A 26461-nucleotide genomic window follows, 5' to 3' on the forward strand; every position below is an offset into this window, starting at 1 on the left:
TTTCCCTATTTGGCCCTGACCGCTCAGAGCACATTTCTAATCTTACTTAACCTAACAAAAACAAGTAAAATCTCGCATTTATTTTAATTGTACTAAAGAAATTTGAACACATAAGGAAAACTATAACCTCTGATTATCCGAGACATTTTTTATATAATTTGGACTAATGTTAATTTGCAGTAAAATTACCTTCCTACCCATATTCACGTGCCCCGTTGAAATTAAATGTGAAAAATTATGTCCACTTTTTAGGCCTCTGTAGCAATCTAATGAAACTACATTATAATTGAATTATTAACTACATATGTTAATATGATAACAGCACTAAATTATGGTAGGTATCATCGGTGAGCCAGTGGTTGAGCTCCAGAAGAATGGATCATACCATGAGGAATATCTTAAACTACAAGAAAGAATCCAACTACCTTTAGAGTTTACTGTTTGTTTCAGGTTTATAATTTATAATAGCTGCTCCAGCAATCAATACTTGTATGAAGGTAACAGGGTGTCTATCTCTCTATGTGTGTATGTTTGTAGCTTTATATCTCGCTAACCGCAAAATTGATATGGTTCTTAATTAAAATGAAGATTCTAAAACTTGCAAGGAAGGTTTGTAACTATTTGTTGAAATTGTCATCAGTTTGACTGTAGAAACGCATTTGATAAAAAAAATTACATTTAATACTATACAGGGATCTAAAAGGATAAGACAATGGCTGATAATTTTATGTAAATCACAAATGACGCTACACAAATACCCCTTCTGTAGATTACACTTAGTGGTTGAAACGTGGGGAAACTTAACTTAATCAACCAACCAATCAAAATTTGATAACAATCCCGAAAGTTGTTAAGTCAACGGAATAAGAAAACGTTAAGTAAAATTTTTGAGGACTATATTAATGGTCTAAAGCTATTTTTAATGTTAAGGTTTAAGCTGTATTATGAGAGAGGAGAGACGAACTATGTATTCAGCTATGCAGTCAGATCTGATGAAAACAGACTGAATTTTCGTAAGTCCTTGGCCGTGCCTTTTAGCTCTGGCCTCCAAGCCCTGGTCTGTTTAGTTGTGTAGTTACCTTTTAAATGTGGAATGTACATTCGATAGATACATCATATACATATACTCTTTAAAATACAATGGAATAAACTATAAGTTCAAAAGGATATGATATAAATTACTGTATATAAAATCTTTTACTAAGGACTTTAGATTTATATCTGTATTTAATTTTACTGTTTACTTCTTATTTACTCTAGGGGAGGTAAAAAATAGCTGAAAAACAGACATTTTTAAGCTTCTCAAAAGAATAGTTAAAGATACAGACCCGCCATTCCGGAGATCTTAAGCTTCAAAAAAACGTTCTACTTTATATAACAGGATTTGTCAGCGTGTTGTTGCTGCGCTACTTATGAACATCTTTGTACTTGTTTAGATTTGAATACAAAGAAGAAGGAGGGTTCCCTATGCCTTGGAGAACAATGTGTTGCCATGCCCATCAACAATGTAGATATCAGGAACATATTTTAGTCTAACCACAGTCAGGGAGTAAGGTAGGGGACAAGGGGCAATTAATTCAATTTATGAGTTTTTGATGAAAGGTCTTGAAATGGAGATTTATCTAGAAAATTTAAAGAAAATTGTAAAGGGTATGTTAATTACAACTAAGAAAACTATAAAATAAGAAAATGTTCTAAAAAGCATACATTTGAAAATAAGATTACCAGAACATCAGACTACACAAATATCACAATAAAGTTTTTATATATGAAATGATATTTTCTGGAGAAAAAAATTGTTAAAACCAGCCATTTCATCTGTTTGCTAGAAATTAAGTTTATTGATACTTGTCTGCTATGCTTAAAACTAACTCAGCAAGTTCACGGCAATGATGCGCTAGTACCCAAAGTCAGTCAGAACCTGCTTAATTCTTGCACATTTCCTTTAAGCCAGTACCTAAAGTCTGAGACTCCTAAAAAATGAATATTCGATCCATTGTCCCCTTTTTTTACTCCTTGAATCACAGTGCTCCTGAAGTCAAAATAATTTTGACTAAACCCAACAGAAAAACGGGCTATATGGTCATCAAATGTAACCTAACCTAATCTTAACAAATTATTGTCTCTGCAAGAATCATAGTTTTGTCGGGGGGTTCTATATTTTGGGTAATCTTCAAATATGTCTCAGGATGGTTTTAGGCTATTTACTTTACATTAAGTTTTTGAGACAGTTTTATGCTATTATCTAGCCCCTCTCTGCCCTTTTGAATACAGATCCCTTAGATGCTAGGGGCGCAGCCGCTAATAAAAATAATAGTACATGTACCAAAATGTCTTTTTTTTGTGTGAAAAATAATTAATGTTTAAATATAACATACATGACAAAGCAATAAATGATTCTAGACAGTTAAAGACACATAATTATAACAATTACAAAAGTCACAATAAATGGATTATTTTGTATCTTTTTACTTCAATTTAGGTTTTACCTGTCTGTCTATCTGTAACGCTTTACAAACTTGATTAAAGGCTTTTCCATTTCATTGTAAAGATTCCTTTGATTAGTAAGTATATTTTATCAGGTTTTTTTTAGCTATTATTGTTTGGGTCCTAAAACTAAGGTTAATTATATGGTAACTTTGCTAGTATAATGTAAGTTAGTTCCTACGCAAGCTTGTCTGTAATAATAATAATAATAATATAATAATTACCATTAACAATAACATGTGAAAGCATTAATCAAAATAATTATCATTTACCACGCTCCTCCTGAATACAATCAAGACGAATCAACAAAAAGAACCAAACAATTGTAAACAACTTTTTAAAAGCGAAGCTTTTCTATAATTAGGGTCGGTCCGTCCGTACGTCCGTAACGGATAGCTTTTTTCATTAATTTAGGCATGTTAGAATTGTCCTATCGATTTCAAATTTTGCATGGTGATTCCTTTAGTAGTTAGGTACGATTTAGAAAGCGTAGCAACTCTATAATAATTACCAAAATGTCCTTACGTCCATTTTAAACATGTTGATTTTTTTTACTTTTTTAACAACAAATTTTTATGTGAACTAATCATCTGATTGATCTGATTTTTGGTATATTGATTCCTAGGACAACAAAGTATAATGTAATAAGCGAAGCAACTCTATAATCAAGTCCTAGAAATGTAAGTATGTCCATAAACATTATCCTGAATCAATACTTACAATTTTGCTTTGACCCTTATACATTTATATTATGATTTTTCAGTTCTGACAGTATACAAGTGTTAATGTCCGTTTGTCCTACCGTTTCAGTGCTTCGCTTTTATGGATGTTGTCATCCTTGTTATATTAATTTTACACCTTTTTTGTTTCTCTACTCCATTTTTTATAATATCTTTAATTTCCAAATGGGGGAGGGGGGAGTATTGGACGTTTAGTTACACTGGTACCCAAAGTTTTATAGAATTTATATTTTGTTGGCTCAATAACTTTAAGAACTATTACTAAATCTTAAAATCTTGATTCGTTAGTTAGGGGTGATATCTCTTGGAAGGGTCGTTGTACCCTCCCCAAAAATAGTTATAAACCTTTCAAGGATCTATGAGAAGCTACCCTGTAAAGGAGAAATACATTGGTTCAGCCGTTAGCAAGATCCTTCGTTAGAAACAGACAGAAAGACATCCTGTTACTTTATTATAAGGATGAGAATCTTGTTTTGTTTGATATCTCATTTTCGGTTTTCGGTGTAATTTTCCAATGTTTAAATATAATTGGGGAAGGACGTGGAACATTATTGTTATAAAAATGTTTAGAAACTGTAAACAAAAAGTACAAGATAAATAAAAGTTATATAAAATGACAAAATGTTGCTTAAATTGGGATGGACGTATTTTATTTTAAATCTTAAGGAAAATATATTAAAGATACCTAGAAGGGTTTTTAGATATAAGTCTTACGTGACATCGCCTCTTAAGGGGCGTTTCGTCGTATTTTCACAGTAGCTTTTCTCATATTTCTAGCTCCTGCAGGGGGTTCTAACCCTACGGGACAATCACCTAACCTAAGCTAACCTAACCTTTCATAAAAATAACCTATCAAAAGCTACTCTGTAAATCCGACGAAAACCCCCCTTAAGAGGCGATGTCACGAACTATACCCGAGTTTTTATATACGAATAAGAAGTTATGGGTTTAATTGACCCACAACCCTTTCATTTACACAATATTTAGAAGCTGCTATTAGTGTAATTTCAGAGATTGCCTATTTATCTATAACCCTTAACGGTCAGGGGGAGGGGGAGGGGGGGGGGGCGATCAACGACTCTTCCCCCAGCTGAGTGACTTTGTAAATATGGGTATGACACAAACCTGGCAGGGTCATCCAGGTAAAGAGCAAATTTTTTTTACTTCAAAAATAAGAAAATTACAGCCGTTTGAAATTTTTGAGTAAAAAGAATCTAAAAACAAAGGTTGTTAAATAAAAGAGTGAAGGAAGCTAAATTTGACTTTGGCAAACAGGGGACTTGCACAATTTTTATAGCCCTCTAGCTCTAACAGGAGCTGAGATAATAGGTGCGGCTAGGGGCCCGACTGTTAAGGGTTAAGAGACCTATTCCTATATCCCTTGAAAATAAAGATACCCAATATATCGAAAATAATTTAGATACAATATGGATGGCAGGTATTCATCAACTTGTCTTTAAAAACTACATAATAAATACATATTTATTCACTTTTCCAATGTTTATTAGTCTACAATTATTTTTTCAATGTCTAGTAATTTTTATTTGTTTGTTATGACTTTAGCTTAAATGGCCACGTGCACGTTTGCTATCGGGGAGGTGTTTAGTTTGTGTCTAGGCCAATCTGTGTCATTCTAGAGAAGTTAAAATATAAACCTACTGGCTTTGCCTACAAACAGCTGTAAGTACTTACAGACAAAGGTCGTAAAATCAAATGGTAAGTTTTCTAAGATTGGCTTGGAGATCAGAAAAAAATATTTAAGATATTTTTTATAAATAATGCCAAAAACGTTGTATTGCTAAAGTGGGTGATCATGAAATGTAACATTGATGTGGAGCAAGAGTAAATTGCGTGATCAGGCGGTTTCCCTCAAAATGCCTAGTGAAGCACAGAACCTTATTTTGAAATAAATTGAAAATAAGAATGGGAAAAGAGATAGATTTTCTTTTTTTTTGTTTATTACAATTATGTACTGGGTAGCACAACATGGTTTAGGCATAAAACCCCCCTCACCCTCCCTTATTTTCAATTTATTTCAAAAGTACGGGGGATTTCAGTGCTCAATAGACACTCTTTGGGATATCACCCAAAGGGTCATTCTTTTGACAGGATAACATTGAATGAAGCTAGCTGCCAAACGGCTGACCTCAAAAAATACTTAAATATTACATTACTAAAAATACACATGAATTTTCTCTACTATGTAAGCAATAAATCTAAAGTATAGATGTATAACCAGACAACTACCTGGATCCCCCTGATGGCGACCTTTTTCGTCTGCTATTAAATTACTTTCTGCTCTTTTGTAACGACTTGGCTGTGTTAGTATTTCTGATGCTAATTGTCGATTTGCAAAGGCCCAATTGAAAGTTGGTACAGGGTCCTCGGCAAGGGGACAAACAGTTATTTATCACCAACACCCTCTATTGTTTTACTCTAATATATTAGCAGAGCTGGATCTTTAAATGTGTAGCCGTTGCCGTGGCCGTAGACGTGGCTGTAGTCGTGGCCGTAGTCATGACCGCAGTCACTGCCAGTGCTGCCAATAAAACATGGATTTAAACATGGTTTGATATTTTTACGTATTATTATTTTTTTTCTTCTTCATATTTTTAAAGAAAATTTAAAAAGTGGTTGTGATTTAAAGATCGCATATAGCCGTGGCCACGCGTAGACAATTTGATTTAAAGATCGCTATTAGGTTAGTGGCTGTACCTCTGGCAGCGGCAACGGTAACGGCTACACATTTAAAGATCCAGCTCTGTTGATTTCTTTGTAGAAGCCAAGTTTTTTAGTCTGTCCGTCGGTCATTCCGTACGGTAACGCTATTGGGGATTTCCTCGGCTGCTAGTTAACATTGACTGCTGATTTTTTGGTGTAAAGGTCCCAAGTTCCAAACAGCATTCAACTTAAAATTCACTTGGTCCGTAGGACACTGAATACAGTTAGGGCGTTGAATCCATTTTTATAGAAGCAGAAATATAATCTATGATTATGGTTTGGACCCTCTAAAACTGTAATCTACCTTTCCACTTTCCCCTCTCTTGGTGAAGATATCTTCAACGCCGATACGATTTTTGAAATGTAAGATTCTACTTTCCCTTCTCTTGGTGAAGATATCTTCAACGCCGATACGATTTTTGAAATGTAAGATTCCACTTTCCCCTCTCTTGGTGAAGATATCTTCAACGCCGATACGATTTTTGAAATTTAAGATTCCACTTTTGCCTCTCTTGGTGAAGATATCTTCAACAAGAGAGACAAAAGTGGAATCTTATATTTCAAAAATCGTATCGGCGTTGAAGATATCTTCACCAAGAGAGGGGAAAGTGGAAGGGTAGATTACAGTTTTAGAGGGTCCAAACCATAATCATAGATTATATTCCTGCTTCTATAAAAATGGATTCAACTCCCTAACTGGAATAACTGCTCTGTATTACATCTGTCATGTTTTTGTTGTACTTCGCTATCTTTGGAAATTGATAACATTGTTTTATCTTTTTTTTTTATAATAATACTTGTTCCTTTCGTTATACTTATATGTTAAAAGACTATTATTAAAAAATCTATAAAAATATGTAACGAAGTACTATTTAATATTTACGTAAAGAAAATAAGTTATGTTTATTTTCTTAATTAAAGTTAAAGGGTGTGCAAAAAAATGCGTATATTTTTAAAATTCAAATTGCGCGGCTTGTGTTAATAGTAAAAAAATGATACGCATACCGTTAGATCGGCTAAGAATCTTTTAAATATAAGAACGATTCCTCTGCTACGTTTAGTTAGGGAGCAACGTGTTAAAATGTCCCAACTGACCTTAAACTTGACTTGCGAGTAAAGTTTGGGACATTTTACCACCTAGCTCCTAGATTATTTGTAGCATAGGAACCGTTCTAATATTTCCAAAAGTTAGAGTTCATAGCGCGCAATTTGAATCTTAAAAATCTACGCATTTTTTTGCACACCCTTTTTATATATTCATAACAAGGATAGTTAAGCCCATTAGTAATAGTAAAGCAACACTAATATGCAAACAATATTTTTGTTTGGGAGTATAGTATGACTTCGAAACCGAAAAATATCCGCTGGATAAGAAAAAATTATCTATAGCCTAGTATTACAAAAATTTTCCACGAGTATTAAATAAAAATCATGAAACTAATACTAGTTTTTTAGCCTGGGCCTTCGGCCACTCAGGCTGACAAAACCGGTATCAATCCCTTAATTTTCATCTTAGTATACGTGAAAAGCTGTCTAAAAATGCGATTACTAACTATAAAAAGTTTTTTGTTATTTAGTTTTAACAAGTTATAAAATAAGTTTTCAATTATTTAAATGTTTAAAATCCTGGTCAATTTTGAAAAAAGTCATTCTATTAAAAGTTAATACTTATATTGTTAAATGTTTACCTAAAGTAAACAAAAATTCTAAATTGTAAAGAACATTTTAGTATATGCGTTTAAACTTAATTGTAAAAATTCTTCTTTTGACACTTTTTTGTGTTATTTGTTGATTTTTTTAACGAAGCTTTTGTATTAATTTAGGCATTTTAGAATCGTACTATCGATTATAAACCTTGCACTAATATCTATATAAAAGTTCAAGGGTGGGATAAAGAGGTGTTTCTCCTCCCTCAAACCATGAAACCTCTCATCTTACCCCCCACAGGTAAAAACGTCCCTGTGTACATATATCTTTCATCAAGTCGAGTTTGAAGTGGTTAATATTTAGACGACTAGGGTTGAGTAAATCTTTATCCTTATACTAAAGTAACAGGATGTTTGTGTGTTTGTGTGTCTGTGTGTTTGTACCGAAGGATCTCGCTAACCGCTGAACCGATCGTGTTCTCCTTTATAGGGTACCTTCTCCTAGTTCCCGGGAAGGTTTATAACTATTTTGGGGAAGGGTACCACCACTCTCCCAAGAGAAATCACAATAAATCGACATTTTTTTCTCTCGAATAGAGACTCCTACGTAACATTGCAAAGTATCTTATTATTATTTTTTAAACCAAACATTTAAAGTGCCACTAGAGGCCTCTAGGGGCGTAGGCGCTATCATACATAAAGTCTGTAAGTTTTTTATTTGTTCGAACTGTTTCAGTATCTTTTGTTCGAAAAAATGTCTGTTTTAAAGGATTACAGAGTTATGGCCAAATACTTGTAATGTTATGATCCAACATATGAAAAACTTACAGACTTTATTACATTTGAGTCCTTTTAAAAGTTTAAGATATGATTTTGTTCAGACCTTTTATTTTATACTTTTTATTGATTATCCTATGTCTGTCTGATATGTTCGGCTTCGCTGTGTAAATGTTGTCATCCTTGTTAGAATTGAGTTTATAATGGGAGGAATCTTGGACAAAATAGCCTCGGACATAATAGCCTTAGGACAAAATAGCCTTGGACAAAATAGCATCGGACAAAATAGCCTCGGACATAATAGCCTTAGGACAAAATAGCCTTGGACAAAATAGCATCGGACAAAATAGCCTCGGACAAAATAGCCTCTTAAGTTAAATAGCCTCAAATGATAATAATGATCATGGCCGCAGCGCTCAGCACCCTGACCTGCCTAGCCGCGGGCGCTCAGCACCTTAGCCATATATCCTAACCTAACCTTACCTAAAAATTGTAGAAACAATATAAAAAATTGTAAAAATCTACCAACCACTTTTTGTAAAATCCACGAAATTCTAAATCACCAATGTATTAACAGTTGAGGCTATTTTTTAAAGTAAATGTCCTAAGGATATTTTGTCCTAGAGGCTATTTGTCCTGAGGCTATTTTGACCGAGGCTATTTTGTCCAAGATACATAAAGTAATTAAATAGAATTTGAAAAAAGCAAAAAAATATAAATATGTGATACATAACCTTTAAACTCAAACTTAACTTAAGATCTACTTAAGTAACTAAATTATACCATATCACAACAGAAACCTTTCCACTTGGTTTAAAGTCGACAGGACGATTCTAACGGATAAAATATGTGTAGACAGCAGTACAGCGCTGTTTGTGGACTAATCAAGCAAACTGAAATAAAGGATAATCTCGCTCTGGAAGGTTAGTATTAATGTTCATGGAAAATATTTAGCTTAAAACCACCATAAGAACAGTAACTAACCTATCCTGTTATTCAAAGTACTAAGCTTTTTTGTTTGTAGAGAAGAATCTCGTCAAACACTGTACCGATATGTTTCTCCTTTAAAAGGAAGCTTTGTATAGGCCCTGAGATGGTTTTAGCTTATTTATTTTTTATAGATAAGTCTGGGTATCGTTTTAAGCTCTTTTTCAGCCCTTCTATATCCCTTCGAATATTAACTTCATCTTCAGACAGAAGGACAGACAGGCATCGTTCTACCTTGTATTATATATAGCATGTACACAAAATCAATTCTCTAAACAAACAAGAGCCAAATGCAGCTTTATATATCAATTCCTAATTATATAAAGTATTATAGTTTTTGGTCTGTAGCTTAAGATTTCATAAACTACTGAACCGATTGAGTTGTCTATTTCAAAATCAAGTTTTTACACAGGTTCCGAGAAAGTTTTAGGCTATTTCAATTCTAAATTAGGCCACAGTAAAAGTGTCTGACTATGACGTCAGAAAAAATTAACAATTAACTAATGAGAAGCCAGTATTCACAATGGTAAAATATATAGCGGTCTCTCTTTGGTTAGTTGATAATTTTTTCGGACGTCATACTCAGACACTTTCACTGTTTTCCTAAATTAGGGTTGTGCTGGATACTTCTATGGCTGGATATCGGATATCCGGCTGATTTCTAATGTCAGATATCCGGTATCCGGCTGGACATATGGCCAACGTTCGATATCCGTCAAATTAATTTATATCCGGTATTTTAAATCAGCCTGATATCCTGCTAATCCGGATATCAGGCCCAACCGGATATCCGGCCTAACCCTAATCTAAATATATTTTCAGTGACTCTGAATATGAATGGAAAATCTACGAACAAAGCATTTGACAGCCAACTCATTGACTTAGCTCTTATAAATGAAACGGTAATTTATAAAGAAAAGTTACTCTATAAGTATTGTTATATGGTATATGAAGTCATAGGGAACTTTAAACCAAAAAACAATTAATCCGTTTCTAACGAAATAAATTTTTGGAATAAAATGAAAATAATCTGGAGGGTGGGGGGGGGGGGAGATATGTTTTTCTCCATTGCCTCACCACTGCAAAGGATCCTGCGGTGCTTATTTCTGCGCGGCGGTACCATAATCAAGTGGGGCTACCAAGTACCCAGTATAACCTAACCTAAAGTAAAAAACAAACAAACGAAACACCTCTTACATTTCAATTTGCTTTTGAATAAGGGGGTAGAGGAGTTTTATTCTCTACAGGACAATTTGCATTTTTAACTTTTTTTCATTCAAGGGGGTGTTAATAATTGGCCAAGAGCAAGATTTGGTTGGAGGTGGATTCGATGAAAAACAAAGCTTTTCTGGGGCCATCAGCCAGTTCAACATTTGGGCCAGGTAAACAGATCTCCAGGACTGCGGGGTGCCTGCAGCTTAGTTATTTTATAAACAGCTGCTAAATGTCCAATTGTAAATTGTAATGCATTTTCAACGGCATTACAGACAAAAATAATGTATAAACCAGATAACTACCTGGCATCAGTAGTAGAGACCCTTTCCGTCTGCTAACAAACTACTTCTTTTCTTTTGTAGGGACTCATCTGTCTACATATTTCTGACGCTATTAGCTGATTTCAAAGACCTAATACAAAATCAGGGTCCCCGCTCTGTAAACAGATTCAATTTACTGCTAACAGGCATTGGGATGATCGTTAATACCAATGATCATCACATTTTCATACTACACTTTTTACAGCTTTATTTAACTAATTAAATATTACCACACAATTGAAACAAACTTTATTGTCTTTGCATATTTCACTTTATACTATAACATACTTTACAAACTTACCTTGGTGGAGATATCAAAGAAATTTTAAAGTGTTTCACGAAAAGCAAGGATAATAATGAACAACACTAGCGCAAATTTAACTTGTAAAAAATATTTTGGATCTACTGCAGTTCACGGTAAAATATTGCTGGTAAGCAATATTTCCAAAAATCTATGAATTTTAAAGGCTGCCAAAACGGCTGAACGTACAGATCATGCCCGCACACTGTTTTAAGCGGCATAAGAAGGCCTACAAATAATCTGGAATAGCCAGAAATCAATAATGCATATTTATCTCGCAGTGCAGAGAAATGCGCGAAAAAGGCCTACTTTACGCGTTTTTTCTTCAGTGAAGCTTTCCCTGTGCATAATTGGATCTTGGCTATTGCAGATTATTTGTAGGCCTTCTTATGCCGCTTAAAATGGTGTGCGGGTATGATCTGTACGTTCAGCCGTTTGGCAGCTAGCAGCATTTAAAATTCATAGATTTTTGGAAATATACTTACCAGCAATATTTTACCGTGAACTGCAGTAGATCCAATATTTTTAATTTATTAAAATGGATCTTAACTATCAAATATAATATTAAGCGATGAATTTTTCGTCTCTGGTTAGATGTACAGACATTATCTAGTTATAGAATTGTGATGCTACAGAATAAGAAAAAAAAACAATTTTAAAGTTATTTTTTATTTTAGACTTGTGAATGATTCGATCATCAGCAAATTCATGACTTGTAATTTCACAGAACCTGGTAAGATAATTTCTAATTGCAAAATTATTGTAGATTAGAATAATTGGCAGTAAAGTTTGGACATTGCTCAAATAACCAACCAATCAAGGTAGAAGTCCCGATTTTATAGATGTTAGACATTTTTTGGGATAGGCAATATTTTTCGGAAGAGAAACACCTATCCAAAAGATAGCTTAAAATCACCAAAGGAAAGTAGTTATATTTTTTTTGGAGCACCATCTTATGGATTCAGCAGTTATGTATTATAGGAAAAGATATAATAATTGCTTGGATATTGCACAAGATTTTCGCCAACTCTAATAAAAGTGTTCTTCCAGTTGGCCTATATTATTATACCCCTCATCAACTCCTTTTTATCCCATCCATCCTCTCCTTCTTGAGGAACTTACTGACTAGTAAATGAGGACCATAATTGACGAAAAAATCTTCTCTGTCATAATATCCATGTTTTATAAATTGATTGTTTCAGGTGATCTAGTTGGTTGGAGAGTCGACATTTGGAAAGTTAAAGGTGACGAGGAGCTTCTCAGTAAACAAGAAAATGAAGAATTATTTTGCAAGTAAGCAAGTGATCAACATTAGTTGTAGAGTAGTTGCGTTACTAAAAAATGACAATTATATCAATTGGTGGCACATCAATAACAGTTTAAGAGGAAAAGTACAAAAAAAATGAATTATGGGATATAACCAATAATCAAATTCTTAAGAATATTAGTAAATATGAAATTAAAAAAAGAAAAACAATTATATTCAAAACTTAATAAATTTTTTTCACCCTAGGCAATTGTCTTTGCGATGAAACACATTTTAATATAAATGAAAATGTTGCATTTTTTGTTTAGAAAAAGTATGGATACCCATATGACCGTTGTTCCTGAGCCAGTGACCTTTGAAACAGCCAAACAGTTTTGCCAGTTCCTTTCTGGAACCATCCTGCCTGCAGGTTAGGTTGCTGGATGTGTCCCGCAGTTGGGGTAGGTGTCGGGTTCGAATCTAGACTACAACGCGTCATACTAGAGATATTAAAAGTCATACTGATACTTTGTCATGAACATGGCTCTAAAAGTTAAAGTACAGCGGAATGTCTTGGCCCATTAAAAGGCGCAAATCATAACCATGCACAGTTAGGACTTCCAGAAAAAGGTCATGGGTATTAGGTATTGCTTAATCTAATATCCTTAAGCAACTCCTTCAATTCAAATGATCGATGCTCTAAGGCCCTTGGACGATCTCTTTAAGTCAAAGAGGACCTAAGAAACAAGGATGGCAATATCCATTAAAGCGAAGCATTAACACTTGAAGAGTGGCAGAAATGAATAAGCATAATATAGATATATAAGTCTAAACTAATTTTTATGTAAATTTGTTGAAAAACTGCGCAGTTACAGGATAATGTTTAAGAATATACTTACATTTAGAGTATAGGTAGAGATGCTTCGTTTATAACATTTTACCTCGTTCTATTAAAAAATCATATGAATAAGATAATTATATCACAAAAAAATTTGTTACCAAAAAGAGTAATATCATGATGCTTTAAATAATTTTTAGGCTACACGTCAAATGATAAAGAATATTTTGCAACATTGACGGCTGAACTTGCAGTTTTTGAGGTAATCTCTTTCCAGTATGGCTTCGAAACCGATTGATATGCGTTTCTAAGCCATTACTTAAACACTATGAATACATCATGTTACAGACAATTTTCCTTAATGTTTAGGCTAAAAAACTGGTTTTAATCTTATAAATTTATTTTTTATATCCGCGGAAAGCTGTCTGTAAAACGATGAGATAAATAACAGTAGTAGGATAATTGACTAAAAATTCATACTTATTAAAATCCCAATAATAATTTGTTTAATAATACCTGTATTAGCTTATCATGGGGAATAAAGGAACGTAGATTAATTTAAACGCCATTTTCCTCTACTTAATTACTTAATATTTTTTTAGTAGCGAAGCTACTCTATAATTCACTTTGTCCGTCAGTCGCCATTGGGGAAACGTGATTTTCTCGGCTCCTATTCAAGATAAATGTTTAGCGAATAATCCTATGACATATGCCCATTTAATCTATACATTGTTTTTGTGATTTTCTCAATTCCTATTCAACATGGCTGAAACTATCAGAGATTAATCTATTTTACATTCAAATATTTTCAACAAGTTTTATTAAGATTTGTATTTAAGACTTAATAATTGGGGTGCTAGATCGGTTCCTAGATTTTTAGCTTTTCGTGATTTTCTCTATTCCTATTCAGGATTGACGGCTGAAATTATCAGGGATTGAATATACTCATATTCTACATATTTCCATCAAATTACATTAAGATTTGCCTATTAATTGCGGTGCTAGATCGATTCCTAGATTTTTAAGTTTTCATGATTATAAGGTTGCGTGATTTTAAAGGCTTCGTGATTTCCCTATTTTATCAAGTTTAATGATTATTGTATGACACGGTGATTTTTTTCTCTCCAGAATTCCATTCATAACTTTTTAGCTTCTCTACTTTTGGATGTTATCATCCTTGTTATTGTCTAGGATTCTGATTGTGAGAACTCAGTGAAGAATGTTAGCTACTGGTTGGGTAATTCATTTGTAGGTAAAATTTAACATTCTTGCTTGAATTGATGAAAAAGAATGTGTCCTAACTTTTTTGATTTTTTAACCCATTCGTGACGAGCTTCCAAAGTTCAAAGTTTTGATAGATTTTTTCAATAATTACTCAAAAGAATTTAAAAAGTAAGGTGTCAGATTAAAGATCTTACTATTTTTGTTCATAATTGCAATTTTCTTCTTTTTTTGTTGTGTTTTAGCATATCTAAATTCTATGGATCATTTTACATCTACTACTTACTAAAAGCACCGACTAGCTATTTTAAAAAAATCACAAAAGTTAAGACACATTCTTTAGAGAGACTTTGATGGTTTCCTCATAATGACTAGTCGTGCACTTTTATTTGAAGGGGGGGGGGGGGGGATGGAATTAAGTATTAAAAAAATTTGTGTGGGGTAATCTTTATATCATATAGGTTGCGACGTCCAAAAAAAAGATGATTTGTTTTATATAATTTTAAAAAATATGAGACTGCCGAGCCCTTGGTTAAAAAATGAATACTTGAAAACAAGTGTTTAATAAATTGGCTTGTACTTTTTATGCATTAAATACCTTTTTATCTATTTCTTAACAATAAAATTACCATTTCTAGATATAACTAATTATAATAAATTATTTTTTGTTGAAGAAAAATTCATTTATTTACGTGAAAAGTACTTTTTTTAAAGTGATGCACTGAAAAATTGTATAATCTATAATATAAAGTAGAACGATTTCTGTCTTTCTGTCCGTCTGTCTGAAGCTTAAGATCTCTGTTACCGCTGAACTGATGGGGTAAAGACCCCAATAAAAAATTTAAGAAGCTCTAGGTGGAGCCCCTAGAGACTAGGGGCGAAGCCACGAGTTAAATAATAAAATACAGACAGAATAGAAAATTTAAAAGTTAGGTAATTTTAGAAGATTATTATATGTATGTGTATTTTAAACACTTCTCCCCTAGCATATAGGGGTTTTTAAGTGGCAGAGAGGGGAGCTGTAAAATAGCCTAAAACTATCTCAAGACTAGAAATCTAGAAATAAATAGTTTAAGTCTATCTTGGAAGTAATTTGGTACTTTTTAAAGATTACTGATTGAAATTTTCGGACGGAACTACCCTTAATTTAGAAAAGCGTCGAGTTTTAATAATCATAAAAGCAAGCTGAATTCAACAGTGTTTTTCAAATGTCTGTCTTTTATCAATGCAAATAATAAATACTTCAAAATGATGAATTAATTCATGTTTGCAATTTAAGTATTTTTCATTTGCCAATTTTTATATAAAAGCAAAGCATTTCTATATTTATAATTGTCCCATTGATTTAAAACTTTGCTAAATGATTTAGGTTACAGTTAGGGTCGATTTAGAGAGCGTAGCAACAAACAATTATTACCAAAAGGTCCGAACGTCAATTTGAAAGATTTTAAAGATTTGGCTTTTAAAATTATTCACTTTATATGATTTCTGTAGCAATCGGGTGAACTTCTAGAGTTTTTAATTGACTGTCAAAATGAAAGTTTGGCCCGTATTCAATTTATATCTGCAGAACTTCGTTTTTATGGATATTATCATCCTAGCTTAGAATTGCGCACGTAAAAAGTGATAATTGTCCAATTATGCGGAGTTTTTTATGGTTTAAAAATAATTTATTTTATTTATAGATTTGAAGTCTGAAAAAATAAGTAATCATATTTTTTGATTATATAAAATCAACTTTGGGCTTAAAGGAAGCCTGCAAGAAATACCACGCTTTAACTGCTGAAAGACTGCCACAAGTAGACCAAATACCCCAAATTTGAAGCCTTCAGCTTCTATAACAAAAAAGTTCTAGGCATTTTAAAATGACATTTTATGTACATAAAAATTTTGAAAGAATTGCAATGCTCATGTTGAAAACTTTGAAATTAAACTACGTGACCTAGAAACAAAATTATCAGCTTATTTTTGTCATAAATTTAGATTTCCAGTAACTAATTATATTTTTACAATAAAAATACCCATTTTTATAGTCAAAATCATTAAAAAAAATTAAGTTTTACTTGCGTTGTACCGAATGTACTGTAGCCAATCAGAAGGCTGAATCAGCTTAACAACCAATCACAGCTAAGCTTGTATTAGTTTACCCCTTTGTTTCCGCTATGATTTTCGTTTTAAAATGCAATCTAAATCGATTTTTTTTCATAGATTTTGACTATGAAATGTGGTGTTTTTATTGTAAAAATGTAATCAGTTACAGGCAATCTAAGTTTCTGACAAAGATGAGGTTATAATTTTGTGTCTAGGCGACGTAATTTAATATTGTTTTTTCTTTTATGAGCATTGGAAATCTTTCAAAAATTCCTTTGTACATAAAATGCTATTTTGAAATGCCTAGAACTTTTTTGTTATTGAAGCTGAAGGCTTTAAATTTGAGGTATTGGGTCTTCTTGTGGCAGTCTTTCAGCAGTTAAAGCGTGTTATTTCTTGCAGGCGTCCTTTAAGTCATAATTATAACGATAAAATGGAGTGGGGACAAAACACCTAATTTAAAAATGCCTAACTAAAAACACCTAAGTTTAAAAATACCTAATGTTAAAAACACCTACGTTAAAAACACCTAATTTATAAATGCCTAATTTATAAATGCCTAATTTAAAAACGCCTAACTAAAAATGCCTAACTAAAAATACCTAATTTCAAAAATGTCTAATTTTAAAAACGCCTAATTTAAAAATACCTAATTCTAAACTATCTAAACGCCTAATTTAACAATGCCTAATACTAAAATATAAATTTTTTTCACTAAAATACTTAAAATTTTGATAACATTAATCCAATTGGCTGATTGTTCTTGCTGAAGGATCTTGCTAGTCAATGAACCAATATGGTTCATCTTTACAATGAAGCTTCCCATAGGTCATGGGAAGGTTTATAACGCTTTAGGGGAGGTTACCAACACCTTCCAATGAGAAATCGCCCTTTGAACCCCCCCCTCTTCTTTTTTATATTTCTTCAATCTTTCTTTATAAAACTAGAACTAAAATGGGGGATGGTCAACTATCACCCCCCAAAAAAGCGACACTACGGCTACTTAGGTTAGGGAAGAAACCAATAAAAATCAAAATTCATTTTCTTTGTCCTTCAACCTTTGATTTTACTAATTAATTTATTTCTCATGTGAGGTGCCACAAACTAATCATGAAATTTTATTTTTAAAAGCGAAGCTTTTCTATAATTAGGGTTGGTCCGTTCGTACGTCCGTCCAATTTTCTATTTCAAACTATATTTTGAAATTTTGGAGGGGGTCGTAACCCCCCCCCAGACTAATTGAATTCCCCTCCGCACTGCAATCGCCCCTAGAGGACTCTAGGGGGCGTAGCCGCCGGTTTAATATATTCAACAACAGTTTTAAGATATGCTTAAAATTAGGATTTTTTTAAATTAGGTATTTTTAAACTTAGGTATTTATAGTTAGGTGTTTATAAAATTAAGCATTTTTAAAATTAGGTGTTTTGTCACATTAGGCATTTTTAAAATTAGGTATTTTTAAATTAGACATTTTTAAATTAGGTATTTATAAATTAGGTGTTTTGTCACAATAGACATTTATAAAATTAGGCATTTTTAAATTAGGTATTTTTAAATTAGGTGTTTTGTCACAATAGACATTTATAAAATTAGGCATTTTTAAATTAGGTATTTTTAAATTAGGTGTTTTGTCCCCACTCCGATAAAATCAAGCATAAATATATTCATAATTAAATAATTTCATATTAATTATGTTTCTTCTGTATTTACATTGGCAGCTAGGATGTTGCGTGCAAAATTTAGAAATTTAGAAATTTACATTGTATTGTTTTTGATTGAATGGGGGGGGGGGGGTCTGTTGATTCCTAGTCAATATAGATATAGCCTAAAAACTTCAGGTTAAGAAGGGGACACAAAAATAGCCCAAAACCATCTTACTATTTTATTTAATAGGAAGGATAGATTTTAATCTGCAATATTATTAACCTTTGTTATTGCTGTGTTCAATCTGAACATAATCATCCCTGTAATATTGTAATATTGTTTAAGTGTAGTTGTTTTACTCTGCTTTCTGCTCTTTTGTAGCAATTAGGCTGTGATAATATTTTGACGCTATTGGCCAATATTCAAAGATCCAATAGAAGGTCGGCATAAGGTCCCCACCCTGCGAACAGCTTTCTGCTCTTTTTGTAGCATCTTGGTTAATGATATATTATTTCGATGCTATTGATTGGCCAATTTTCAAAGATCCAATAGAAAGTCGGCAGAAGGTCCCCACCTTGTGAACAGCTTTCTGTTCTTTTTGTAGCATCTTGGTTAATAATATATTATTAACCAAAATACTATTGATTGGCCAATGTTAAAAGATCCAATAGAAAGTTGACAGAGGGTCCCCACTCCGTAAACATATAGTTATTTAATCCTTTTATTCTTTTATTTTGATATTTAGGTAACAAATGGGTGGAGTATTCAACAAATGCGACAACCAACAATTCTATGGCTTATGTCTCTGCCCCTCAAAGTAACTTGGTAAGGACAACAACTTGAATGGCTTTTCTGTAACTCACTTAGTCAGTCCGTCTGTATGTTTAAAGGGTTCATGTTTAATTACTACAATTACTATTACAACCAGCGTATATGCCCCTAGTGACACTTTAGTTAGGTAGGTATCTTATTAAGTTTTAGCATTGTCTCTTAACCCTTAACAGTCGGACCCCTTGCCGCACCTTAAACCTATTATCTCAGTTCCTGTTAGAGCTAGATGGCTAAAACTTTTTATAATGAGTTTTCGAGTCAATTTTCGCTTCCTTCACCCTTTTATTTAACAACCTTTGTTTTTAGGTCCTGTTTTACTTAAAAATTTTAAATGGCTGTAATTTTCTTATTTTTGAAGCTAGAAGTAATTTTTTTTTGCAGAAAATGTTTATCTTTATGTAAATTTTATATTAGAAATATCAAATTATAAATTTCAGCCGCTCCAGCTGTACTTGGCAGCTGCCAGCCGCCGCAGTCAGCAGTCGGCGGGAAAATTTTGATATGTTATGTAGACATGTAAGAAAAATTGCGGCCACAGGAGCCTTTTAAAGATTTCTGGAGACCTGGAGAATCAGGACCTGCAGGATCATACCTGGAACCTGAAATTGACTTGAACACCTGTATTTAATATTTGGAGCTACTTCTAGAGAATATTTTAGTATTTTGGTAAGATAAAATGCTTTGTTTAAGTCAAAAAAATATTTTTGCTCTTCACCTGGATGACCCTGCCAGGTTTGCTGGCATCCTGTGCCCGCCAGGATAGAGATATAAAAAATTCCAACTCTCAGTTATGTGTTATACCCATACCTAAAAAGTCACGCAGTTTGGGCTCTTTATCTTTTACACACAGAAAATGAGATAGAAAAAACCGGAGGGGGGGGGGGGCATTCAACGCCCCCCCCCCCCCGACCGTTAAGGATTAAAAGACATCATGCTACTTTTACATATGGTCTGAAGAATCAAACTTTGACATAAAACATATGATACATGGCTGGACAATAAATGTGATTTTAAAGCACAGTGTCTGTGTTAAAAATATAAAACACGATAATTTAAAAAACTTTTTTCCTTTGTTAGGCAATAAAATAAAACTAATAAGAGAGAGAGAGTCATCTTATGGAGAAAAATAAAACTATATTTTAAGGAAACTTGCCTGATACGTGGGTGGACTAGTATCAGACCCAGAGAATGTGACAAGAAGCACTGTGCCATATGTAGGAATGAACCAGTTGTTAGAAGTATCACTTTGAAAGGTAGTTTTTTCGGAACTTTTCTCTTGTATTTTTGGATTTAAAGTTTAGGAAAAAGGGAGAGGGAGGGGCAGACAACAGCTTTAAACCATCCAAGACTTAAAGGGATAGTTGCATGAAGTGCATTTAAAAAGTTTGATTGCAAGCATAAGTTAAAAGAATACCAGCAAACATATCTAATTTTGTATTACAATAAATAGCAATCAATTATGCACCACCAAAATAGTCACCATGTTGTTTTTGTGAAAACAGGAAAGCCAAGTCTTGATATTTTTAAAACTACCTGGTAGAAAATTGAAATTATTTCAAATATCTGTCCTATATATGTAGTTTAAACCATTGAACAGAAAAAAATATCTGATTTTTGGTATACTGATTCCTATTACAACAAGGTACAGTTTTGTAAGCGAAGCATCTTTACAATCATGTCCTAAAAATGTCAGTATGTCCAAAAAATGTATCATGTATTTAAGTTGTTTTGCAACAAAATTAATGAAATTGTTTAGTCTCATATTTAAGTAATATTCTGCTTATTGAGTTCTGACACTCTACAAGTGTTAATGTTCGTTTGTCCTTCCATTTCAGAGCTTCGCTTTTATGAATGTTGTCATACTTGTTAATTATGTAGGTTTATGTACTGAAATTTCCGACGCAGAAAAGATTGACACAGTGTATTATCCATTTGGTAAGAAAAATGGACGTCTGCAATTAAGGTAAGATAATTTTTTCCCGCCGTTAACAAACCGGTTACTAATCCTTAAAGTAAAGTAACAGGATCTTTGTCTTTCTGTACCGAAGTATATCATAGGACCTGGAAAGGTCTATAACTATTTTAGAGGCCAAGAGAAATCGCCCCTAGAAAAAATAAAATAACGGAAGATTTAGTCATCTCCCCTCCCCCAATTTTCTTTTAAAATTAAATATAGAAGGGGGGTTGAATTCAACGCCACACCACCTCAAGTGCCCCTAGAGGCCCCTAGGGCGATGTCGCTAGTCTGTAAAGAATATATAATTCATAGAATACAATAAAAAGTACCAATGATAGGCCAGTATAAATTGTAGTTGACCAATATTAAAATTTATACTGGCCTCTCACCCTCCCTAGAGAAATCGACAAAAATATGAAAAAAACGCCGCCCGGCTGACAAGTTTCTAATTACTTAAAAAAATAGCTAACACCATCTATCAGCGAAAAACATATTTTTGGTAAATAGCTGATTTTAAAATAGTTTGAAAAGAAACGTGTCCCTAGAGGCCTTCAGGGGCGTTGCCGCTAGTTGATAATAAGAATTAAAAGAAATTACTATAATACTTTTTCACATAAGTTTGAATAATGTATATTGTAGTAATACAGGGATCTAAAGGGATAAGACAATAGCCGATAAATTGTTGTACATCCTCAATGATACACAAAAATACCCCTGCTGAAGATTAAAATTAGAGGTTGAAACGTTTTAACACTCGATTAATGAATAAAAAGTCCCCAAAGTTGTTAAGCCAACGAATAAGAAAATGTTATTATAAAACTTTAGGAACTAGTTAATAAACAGCCCATTGTCCCATCTCTTTCTGGTAGTAATAGTATGAGAGTCAAAGGCCAACCGAAGAAAAAAACATCTTCATTCAATTTCAAATTGAGATTACAATTTTTATATATTCATAATTCTCCCAATGAGGTGATTTGGGGGACACCATATCTTTTTTCAAAAAATCAAATAAAAAGAAAGGACATTTTTTCCATGAAAATTGTGGAACCATCGAGTCAGCCAACCACGAGATTTTTTAGGACATACATACAGACAGAGAGACATCCTGTTACATTAGTTTTTACTAGCGGCTACGCCCCTTGTGGAGCTGAGAGTCGAATTTGAACCCAATTTATCATTTTAGATTTTAAAAGAAAAAGTAAAAAATAATCTTCTTTTTTTTTTGGGGGGGGGGATTTTTTTTCTAGAGGCGATTTCTCTTGGAAGGGTGGTGTACACTCCCACAAAATAGTTATAAACCTTCCCGGAACCTATGAGAAGCTATCCTGTTAAGGAGAACCCGAACGGTTCAGCGGTTAGCTAGATCCTTCGGTTATCGGTACAAACACTCGGACAAACAAACATCCTGTTACTTTAGTATAAGGATTTATATCCTTTGTTTGCTACTTATGGACACAATTAAATTTATACTTTCTTTTCCTTTTAACAAGGATGACAACATTATACCCAAATTTGTTGTAAAACTTCTTAAATACAGAATTCTGTTTAAGGACTGATATTTTTAGGACTTGATTATAGATATGCTTCGCTTATAATATTGTACCTTATTGTAATAGGAATCAGTACTTCAAAAATGTGATATTAATCGGATGATTATATCACATAAAATTTTTTTATAAAAAAAGTTAAAAATCATCTTTAAAATGGACATTCTGGTAACTATTATAGAGTTATAGATAGGATAATTCCAACATGCCTATATTAACAAAAAAAGCTATCCGTTACGAGCGGACGGACTTACGGATTGACCCTAATTATAGGAAAGCTTCGCTTTTAAAAACTTTGAATAGAATTTTTTTAAAAAGGTAAAATGCGTAAAATTAATGGCTTTTTTTTATTCAAAGTCGAATAGGTTTTTCAATAACAATACAAAACATAATATTCATACATATTAGGGTTGGACCGGATACTTTTTTGGCTGGATATATCCAGCTGATTTATAATACTGGATATCCGGTATCCGACCGGATATCTGGTCATGGTTTGATATCCGGATAGTTTCAATATCCTGTATCCGGCCGGATATTGAAAATGGGTGAATATCCGGCCAAATGGGATATCCGGTCCAACCTTGATATATATATTAAGTTTTATATAAGAGGTTTGCTTACAACAAATTTTGAATTTTTCATATGTATTCATTCAGATATTACAAACTAGCGGCTACGTCCCTAGAGACCTCTAGTGGCACTGTAAATGTTTGGTTTTTTTCTATGTTGCTTTCAAGAAGAAAAAGTATTCGATTTTTTTGTGATTTATCTTAGGAGGGTGGTGGTACCCTACCGTAAAACAGTTATAAACATTCCCGAACCTATGAGAAGTTACCCTGTTATAGAGAACCAGATCGGTTCAGCGGTTAGCGAGATCCTTCGGTGCAAACACACAGACGAACAGACATCCTGTTACATTATTAGAAGGATTGTTCGATCTAGATATCAAGACATTTTTTAAGTTTTATATGTATAAGTAGTGCCGCTAATATATATAACTTGAATTCCCGCTGACCTTGTGTTGTCTTTTAAACGACGGAGAAATAAGCGAGGCGAGAACATAAACCCGGATGTCATTTAACATTACATTTATTTATACTTTGAATTTGAAAAGAACAGTTTTATGCAACATCATGGCTAAACTTCATGGTTCATAAATCTATAATACATTAATATCAACATTATTTTAAACAATATAAACAATTTAATTATAAAAAGAAACCTTACTTTTAATTCTCTCCATATCAGCAACTTTACACAATAACTTTCTTGGTAACTCTGATGCTTACACTATTAAAACGTGGTGTATTATAATTACTAATTTAGACACCTAACATAAATATTAAACAATTGCCCTTTCCCTACCTACTAATGGGTTGCATAAAATCCCCATTAAGTAAGTTGGATGATCGACAACAATGGGTGGAAGTTCCCCATTGTAAAAAAAGGTTTTATACTATAAAATAACTAAAAGAGATTTTAGTTTTGTACGTAAAAATAATACACCTCGCTCGTATTCACAGACAAACAATAACTGGATACGAAGCGTACAGAAATAAGCTTTTATAACCTTTGGACTTTTGTTTACATTGTATAACCGGTTTTATATATAATATTAAGTTACAAAATAAGACACTAATAATTACTTATTGAATGTCGATTACTTTTATAATGTTTTAGCAAGATATTTAAATTTAAACGTATTATAACTATATATTATTTTGTCTCTTTAATTATCAAAGGGGTAAATCTATTGGAGTTAACGACATTAGACTAATCACAAATAACGCAACACCTTGACAATTTACCGTCAGGTCTAACAACTAAGGAAAGACAACCTCTCCGTTACACCCGGGTTATTAGGTGAAGTAACACCCAACATACAACCTACCCTTTGATTGCACGACCTTTGACTGTGCATGATGCAGTGTTGAGCAGAGATTCGAACCCATCAACTCCCCAAAGTCCAAATTATTATAAGGTCTCCGTCTCATACTTTAGAACGCAATATATACATATGTATACGTATTTTGGATCTCCTGCAGTTCACGGTAAAATATTGCTGGTAACGAATATTGCTAACAAATTATGAATTTTAAAGGCTGCTAGCTGCCAAACGGCTGAACGTACAGATCATGCCCGCACATAGTTTTAAGCGACTTAAAAAGGCCTACAAATAATCTGGAATAGCCATTAATCAATAATGCATAATTATCTTGCAGTGCAGAGAAATGCGCGAAAAAGACCTATTTTACGCGGTTTTTCTTCAGTGAAGCCTTCCCTGTGCATCATTAAATCTTGGCTATTCCAGATTATTTGTAGGCCTCCTTATGCCGCTTAAAATAGTGTGCGGGTATGATCTGTACGTTCAGCCGTTTGGCAGCTAGCAGCCTTTAAAATTCATAAATTTTTAGCAATATTTGTTACCAGCAATATTTTACCGTGAACTGCAGTAGATCCCATATTTTTGCATTAGCTGGATGGACAGACAGAAAAATTGGTTAAAAAGTATCCAAGCCTCTAAAAAGTTAACTATTACATAAAACTACTAAGTTTATTGATGTAAATTTAGGTTAGGATGATTAATTAATTTAATATAAAAAAATCATAGGTGTGTGTGTGTATGTTGAGATGGGGGGGGGGGGGCTTTTACAAACCCCAGAAAAATATAATAACCATATCTGGACCTATAAAAACTATAAATGACAACCATATTGGTCCAGTGGTCACCGAGATCCTTTGGTACAAACACACAGACTTACAGATACAAAAACAGACAGACATGTTGATTCCTAATTAATAATTAATAGACTTTAATGTAGCATTTGATATGAAGTAAATGTCTTTATCATTTAATATTCTACTAAATCATTTACTTATCAATTAATGGATATATAATATATATATCATTACTTCGATCTTAAACAAGAGATTCATCTAATAAAAATACACCCCATATACCCCCTTTACCTCATCACCTCCCCTCCTAGCCCGTGCCTTCGGCATCTCATGGCTAAAAGAAATGGTTTTAATCTTATAATTGTACATTTTATCCGCGGAAAGCTGTATGTAATACGATGCGAGCAATAACAATTATTTTAGGGGAGAAAGATCTAGTGTGATGTACTACGAGGCTGGCGAAGGAGATTCTTTTGAAAACAGGAAACTTTCAATGCATTAGTATTCACAGCGGACACAATAAAAACTGTCCCGAATTTGTATTAATTTTGAGGAACACGACTCCAGTTACGTCATATTTTTCTTTCCCGAAAAAGGGAAGGGGAAAGAAAAAAAAGGGAAGGGGGGAAGAAAAAAGAGATGGGAGAAAAGGGGGTTTTCCCCATCTCTTTTGAAGAGATTTTCTTCCCCCCTTCCCTTTTTCGGGAAAGAAAAATATGACGTCACTGGAGTCGTGTTCCTCAAAATTAATACAAATTCGGGACAGTTTTCATTGTGTCTTCGCAGCGTCGCCACTCTATAATTATACTTTTCCAAGTTTTCTTTAACAGATAAAAGTAAAGTTAAATACCTAGAAAAAAATCAAATATTTTCTTTTTAGAAATAAAAAAAAAACAATAAGTGAAGGATTGCACCCGTTTCAGAAATATTACATTAGGTTAGGTTAAGTTTATTTTGCAAAGGTTTACTCAAATTATATTAGATTAACACAACGAAAACAAGGATGACAACATCCATAAAAGCGAAGCTTTAAATGACAGACGAACATTAACTCTTATAGAGTGTCAGAACTTAATATACAAAATATAAATATATAAGTTTTGACAAAATTATACGTAAATTTGTTGCAAAACTTCTGCAAAAATTCTGTTTAAGGACATACTGATATTTTAGGTCTTGATTACAGAGATGCTTTGCTTATAATATAGTA

The 26461-nt window shown here is 33.1% G+C and overlaps 1 protein-coding gene across 1 annotated transcript; it reads left to right on the forward strand.

Annotated features, from left to right (window-relative positions):
- The first annotated feature begins 712 nt into the window (after positions 1–712).
- Positions 713–25761, forward strand: LOC145333368 (uncharacterized). The gene is made up of 15 exons (XM_080178485.1): positions 713–729; positions 931–1013; positions 1437–1516; positions 9225–9294; positions 10181–10260; positions 10640–10740; positions 11872–11927; positions 12397–12487; positions 12770–12870; positions 13479–13540; positions 14470–14530; positions 18980–19059; positions 20210–20318; positions 20944–21028; positions 25675–25761. Exons 1-15 carry the CDS (start codon positions 713–715, stop codon positions 25751–25753), a joined length of 1155 nt encoding a protein of 384 aa, XP_080034611.1. The 3' UTR covers positions 25754–25761.
- Positions 25762–26461: the final 700 nt, after the last annotated feature.

Source organism: Acartia tonsa, chromosome 12 (assembly GCF_053477335.1).
Source record: "Acartia tonsa isolate MP-2025a chromosome 12, ASM5347733v1, whole genome shotgun sequence".
In the NCBI taxonomy this organism is placed as follows: domain Eukaryota; kingdom Metazoa; phylum Arthropoda; class Copepoda; order Calanoida; family Acartiidae; genus Acartia; species Acartia tonsa.

Excerpts from the sequence above, each read along its gene's own strand:
- LOC145333368 (XM_080178485.1), top strand. Across the intron at positions 1,517-9,224 it reads CCATCAACAATGTAGATATC|AGACAGCAGTACAGCGCTGT; the intron begins AGGAACATATTT and ends TAAAATATGTGT. Across the intron at positions 10,741-11,871 it reads CAGTTCAACATTTGGGCCAG|ACTTGTGAATGATTCGATCA; the intron begins GTAAACAGATCT and ends TTTTTATTTTAG.